Raw genomic sequence first — 6635 nt, 5'->3', positions numbered from 1 at the left:
TAATATCGCTTGATAGTTGTATTGGTCAGTCTGTAAGATCAAGGGTCATTTGCACTCCCCCAAGATCTTTATTAGAAACAATACTGAGTAGAGCCTCCTTTTTCTCTTGAGTCATACTTCTTCATGGCTTGCCCAAGGTGTTGGCATCATTATTTTGAGTATCTGGTCTATTTCTAGTTTTTTCAGGGGGGTGTCTGTGAAAAATATTTCACACTTCTACTCAGTGATAAAACTCTTGCATCCGGACTGAAATTGAGAAAACAGGAGGACCAGTGAGTTTTTTTGGATTTCTAGGTCACATGACATCATGTTCAGTAGCTCCTCCATATTCACTCGCTGTTGTGTTTACATGGATCTCCATGGATATGTAATGAAGTGTAATTACGGTGCATGGCAGTGAACAAATGGCTATTTTATTTTATTTACTAAACGTGAGGGGATGAAACGTAGAGATGTGCCTTCGGACAGGGCTAAAATTACCGGAGGACCACAGTTTAGTGTGGTTTTGAATGACTTTTTCATATTGGGCCAGAACAAATACACATCAGATGAAGAGTTCTAGTTGATGATCACAAGCCATAAAACAAAGTTGAGATCTGAAAGCTCTGCATCTTTTTTTTTGTTATTTCTGCAAATAAATGCTCTAAATGACAATATGATTTAGAATAAAACAACAATGTTCATTTTACTCAAACATATCTATAAATAGCAAAATCAGAGAAACTGATTCAGAAACTGAAGTGCTCTCTTGTGTTTTATCCAGTGTTGTGTTATAAACAGACAGTAGAGGGAGATAAAATACAGGAAAATGTGGGATATTGCCCATTTTACAGTGTGTGTACTGTGGGGTGTATTTACATGACTTTGTGCCATTGAATTGTATTAATATGGTCCTGCAATACAAACAGAAGAGATATTTTAATCTCACTCTCTTTTTGTTGAGAAAGAATAAAGCTGATATTAGTTTTCTAAGAGGAAGAGAGACCAGCTCTGAGTGCTGCAGCTCCTCCTCTTCGGTCTGTCTGCTGCTGCTGCTGCTCTGAGCTCGAGACCGCAGGAAGTTTCAGCAGCAGCTCAGTCGCGCGCGTGTTCTCTGCGTTCGCTCCACGCGGGGATGAATGGCAGGCAGGCAGGGTCTTTAGGGCTTGTCACCGTCGATTCCGCCCGTTTTACCGGGATGAAGAGATCACGAGATGGAGCGTGAGCGCGCTGTGTGGACCCTGACCTCACAGTTCTCTCCAGCGGTTCCCCCCGTGCGGTTTCGGGCGAATGGCAAACGTGAAAGTGGCGATTCGGGTTCGGCCCCTGAACTCCAGGTAAGAGCTGCCCGCTGCGAGTCTGCTAGTCCTCCTATAACCGGCCATTAATTCTGTGTTAAAGGTTCGGGTCTATTTGGTATTTTTAAGGCTTTTGAAGTGAGTTGTTGGTTTTGTTGTTGTTGCTATGTTTGGGAATTGAACCTCCTCAACTGACAGCCCCAGCTCCACAACCCGCGACTCGGGTGTGTACATATAACCGCACACTGCCCTACTAACTATAAACATTAATTATAGACAAAGACGAACAACACTACACACGCGTTTGCTGTAACGATACATTTCAGCTACTACATTTAGTAGCTAGTTAGTGTTCTAGCTGCGTTTAGCTAGTTAACCTCGTTATTTTCTTTGTAAGCGGTTTGGGACGCAGCCTTGGTTGTAAGGCGTTAGAGTAAACTTCAGTACTGGCTATTTATTTAAAGGGCCATTAAATCCCCTGCACAGCAAATTCTGTTAAAAAAAAAAACTACCAAAGATTTAATATAAACTCATATTAAGTGTAACTAGTATGCGTGACCATCGAATACACTCTATGACAGAATTGAAATAACTTTTTCTGGCAGTTGGTCTTTTAACTCTGTTCAGGAGTTAAATTAGTGCTGGGCGGTATGGCCAAACATATATATCATGGTATTTTTCAAGATTCTGACGCTTTCACCATATATCACGGTATTTTTATTTTATATCTGGGCTATTATATAGGTTTGTGACTTACTCTACTTTTAGGAGCGCATACAATATAAAACACTAAGGATTAAGGTTTGATTGGTACTGGGTTTACTTTGTCCCACAAAAATTACACTGTATATGAAGAAATCAGACTTCATTTACAGAAAAAATGCTGAAGAATGTAAACAATAGACCTTAAAAAGAGATACACCAACAACTTTAACAAGGCTTTCTTTTTAAATAGTTCCATAAACAATATAAATGGAACTAAAATACTCAAAATGTATTTAAAATTTCTCAAAAGCCACAGTTCCCTTCTTTTTTCCAGTTAACAAGTACATTGTTTTTTCAGCATTAAAATGATCCTCCAATACAGTAATAATATATTTAAAAGGGCTATATAGTCAACTCTCAGCTGTTTAACTCTGAAATTTCCATTTTTGCTGTGCACTTACTACAAAGTAAACAACGCACGTTCAACACCTGTTGATATAACTAGAAATTTGTTAATACACACATAATTAGAAGTAATGTGTATAATATATTAATTTAATACATGAAGTGTGCAAAAGTACAATGGCACTCTCACCTGCTGAGTTCAAGTGAAGTGTCGCCGTGGCACAAAGCACTAGCAATAAAGGTGAATCAACTCCAAGAGAGTTCAGTCACGCTCCTCAACACCTTGGAATAAACTCTGAAATACCACATCGCCAAAGAGTTACCCTGAACTCAACTTGTAGCATAAATTGGAGAATAAATTCAGACAATTCAATACTTTCACACATTTTTTAACCCTAACTTCAGAAATTTGCTGTGTGACTTTAGCTGACTTCACCCTCAGCTCAAATTTGAAAAATGCTAAACAAAAAAAAAATGGGAAAGGTAGTTTAGGAGGGGCACTGGGTGATGTATGGGTTTAGAGGTGGGGCAGGAAGGAGAGCTGTTTGGCTGAGCTGCAGCAGCAGCAGTGTGCCTCTGAGAGTGGTGAGATTGACTGATTTGCATGTTGTGATGTGTCTGTGTACCAAAATACACATCCCATCATCCACGCCTATAGCACAGTTCAACCTGTACGTTTGTAACATACAAAAAAACAGTTCAGTTCAGCCTAAAAACAAACAAACGTCCTAATGTAGCTTTTAGTTTTATTTAGAAACCAAAATATTTTGCTAGCTTTCTAAGCTGAATAAAACTTTGTGTACAGAGCTCCTACATTAAATTCAATTAGGAAGGTAGAAAATGTTATCAATTAAGTAATATTTAGTAGGGATGTCTTTTTCGAAGAAAACACACACAACTACAGTTTAAAAATATTTTTTGAACACTGACAATTTTAAGCGACTTTTCTATCCTAAATGGTTGCAATTTGATCCTGTCATCAACAACGGCATTATTCGGTCTGGGTCCTTTCTATAAACAATATATGCACTTCAACATAAATGATGTATTTATTTTTTATCAGTCTTGGAGGAATGTCATTGTTATAGGTCAAAAACAAAAAGCATGTTAAACCAAATAATTACAGTTTCAAAATATTTGGTACAACCTTGTTATTAATGCACTCTATTTCATAAATTCAGTTAAATTAAACTCAGTTAAATTAAAAATAAATTACTAAACAAAAAAAAAGGTTTATAGCATTAAATATTAATCTAAAACATTAGGGTCTGTTAAAATTCCCTTGTACCGTATGAAGTTACATTTGGTGTACTTTTTAATAGTATTTTATGTTAACTTGTTAAGATGGTAAAATGACAAATCAGTTAATTTCATTAATTTCTGGAATCAGAAAAAAAATGTTTTAATGGGCAAGTTTTAAGTTTGCCTTTAATTGAAAGCACATCCAGTGTTCTAATGCAGCTGTAAGAGAGTGCTGTGAAGTTGCTCAGTAACACACTTCAGCTCTTTTGCTTTTAAAACATTCTCATGGTATTATCACGATGTCCGCACGGTATTAAAGATGACTAAAGGTTAAAGCTCAACTTATAACTGTTGAGTTTTTTTTTTTTTTTTGCCTAGACATCTTGTTTTCATTGAGGAATTCTGTGCTACATAACTTATGGAAAAATGTGTTTTTCCTTAGCTCTCCAACAGTGCCAATAAAAGCCAGACTTGGGGTAGCCAAACAGCACTCTGGTAGTAGTGCGCCCCATGAGAACTCACTGCCCCACCCTCCAGCCTGAGCCAAATTACAACAGCATGTAGGGGTTCTACATGGGATGGTGGTGTACAGGAGGTAAAGAAAACAGATCAAGACACAAATAACATGTGCCTGGCCAGGCCCTGTCCAGCCCAGCATCTCCCTGTTTCCGGTCTAAACATTTAAACAGCCCAGTAAAGCGTGCATAACAAAGGAACGTCTCCTAGCCGTTCCTGTTGTATGAATAGAGATGTCATGGTTATGAGCATTGTTTTATATGAGTATGCAGATGAAACAGGTCCTGACATTGCTTGTCCTCTTTCCTTCCTTTCATTGTCTAAGTAAGAATCAGTCACAGCACTTACTGTTGTGTTATTCACTAGCAAAATAACTCTTCTGCCGCTTTTACTAGCAGTGTGCTTTAACTAGGGAGTGCTTAGAGAGGCACTTCACAACCAAAGCACACTAATCCAAGTTTGTAACCTAAACTGTTCTCAAAACATATTTCCCCTCGCTGACCCTGTTTCCAGTCTTCATTCTTTTTTTTCCTGGACAGCAATGTCTGAGGAGAGAGGGCAAGCTGCTGGGGTTTTAGGAATGGCCTTGGCAGAAATAAAGCATGCTGTGGTGCTGTACAGCCAAAATTGCAATTTCTCCCATGTGAGAAATTGCACATGGGAGTTACATTTGAACATTTGGCCACCATGCATGACTTCCTGTTTAAAGTAACCCAACGCTCCCCAAGATTGATAAAAAATAAATACATATTTTATGTTGAAGTGCATATATTGTTTATAGAAAGGACAGAGACCTGGGAAATAAATACATGATCCATGTAGCTGCTATGATATTGTATAAATAATAGCTTTTCTCAATTATTTTTTTAAAATTCACTTTAATTATGAAACTTTTTTTAAATACTTTTTTATTTTAAATTTGTCACATTTTCTCCCCAATTTACGGAGGAAAGCGCAGCGACTCAGTTTCGATACATCAGCTTACAGACGCCTTGTGCTGCGGACATCACCCTTTGGAGTGATGTAGGGGAGAGAGCATGGCCAATTGTGCTCTCTCGGGGCTCCGATAACCGATGGCAAGCTAAAAAACAGGATTCGAACTGGCGATCTCCAGATCATAGTGGCAGCGCTTAGACTGCTGAACCACTCTGAGCCCCATGGATCTTCTTTTTGATGCTTGATCATAAAGAGACAATTTCACCACTGACCACAGAATATTGTTTAAAATATATGAGCACTAACCCACTTTTACATCCAAAAAGGTAGATAGTTAGTCATCAGATGTTTTTATAGTTTCTTTTTATTAATGAATTGGCACTAATAACACCAATAAAAAATCTATATTGTTTCTTAATAGACCCTTAAATTAACTATTTAGTGGAAATAAAAAATAAGAGTTTTCTTTCATTTGAAAACAGATCATTCACTCCACATTGAAAATTGAGCTACAAAAACAGCTCGATGAAATTAATTTTTGTGATGTTAGAAAAAAACAGTTTTCAGCCAATAGCTGTTTATCTTCCCATTCAATGTGGAGTTATATGGAGTATTTTAGAGGTAAAATATGGGCAGATGATTAGAGAAGCAGTCTTTACCATGACTGTTTTTGGTCAAAGTACATTTTCAGTTGCACAAATGTAGGATATCAGCCCTTTAATTGTTTGTCCCACTGCTTCATGTCCCTGGACAGCATTACCCAGTGCACCCCATTCCCACAGTGACCCTTCTGCTGACCAAAAGCCTCAGTAACAAATTTTAATGCTGCTCGGGGTTCAGATTCACACAGCTCAGAACCAGCCTCAGATTTCACTCTCTTGCATCAGTTTTATCTGATCCCAGCAGCTGGAGCGCACACACAGCTGCCTCTGCTCAACTTTTTTTTAACACACAAACAGAACCATACAGTGCACACACACACTTGAGCGTGTCTACTTTTCCCTCAGCTGTGCAGCTTATGGAGTCGATGGCTGATGTGTTTTGGTTTTTATTTGACCTACTCTGAGTGTGGAGTTGCAGAGCTGCAGATGGAGAACACTCTCCAAGAGTCTCTCACTGTTTTGACGTGATTCTGTGTCTGGATAAGATCAGCAAAGATGAATGCTGGAGAAAACCTTTTATTTTTTCATTTATTTTAAGGAAACCCTGACTGGGAAGACATGTTTTCCTTATGTAGTGTACATGTCCAATATTATTAACTTCTAGTTACTGGACTCATTCCTGCAGTCATTAAAGTTCCTCTTGAGTCATGTCACACTCTACCTTAAGCTGGCATATTTGACATATTTGAGTTAAAGAGAGTGCCACCATTTGACACTATAACAAAAATGTCTACTATACTGTGCTGTATGGTTGAAGTAATTTCATTATTATTAATTACAGTATGCAAAAAAGGTACAAATACACCCCTCATATTTCTGCAAATATTTCATAATATATTTTCATAGGATACCACTGTTGAAATTAAACTTGGATATAACATAGTTATAAGAG

At 37.8% G+C, this 6635-nt stretch overlaps 1 protein-coding gene across 1 annotated transcript in view; it reads left to right on the top strand.

The window, feature by feature from the left end:
- Positions 1 to 1049: 1049 nt before the first annotated feature.
- stard9 (StAR-related lipid transfer (START) domain containing 9) overlaps positions 1050 to 6635 on the top strand; it is a 54053-nt gene continuing 48467 nt past the window's right edge. The window contains exon 1 of the mRNA XM_022672918.2: positions 1050 to 1316. Within this exon, the coding sequence (XP_022528639.2) occupies positions 1270 to 1316 (47 nt within the window). The 5' untranslated portion in view covers positions 1050 to 1269. The remainder of the gene's footprint in view (positions 1317 to 6635) is intronic.

The sequence above is a fragment of the Astyanax mexicanus genome, chromosome 14 (assembly GCF_023375975.1).
Source record: "Astyanax mexicanus isolate ESR-SI-001 chromosome 14, AstMex3_surface, whole genome shotgun sequence".
Taxonomy (NCBI): domain Eukaryota; kingdom Metazoa; phylum Chordata; class Actinopteri; order Characiformes; family Acestrorhamphidae; genus Astyanax; species Astyanax mexicanus.
This window is presented reverse-complemented; position numbering and strand designations above follow the sequence as displayed.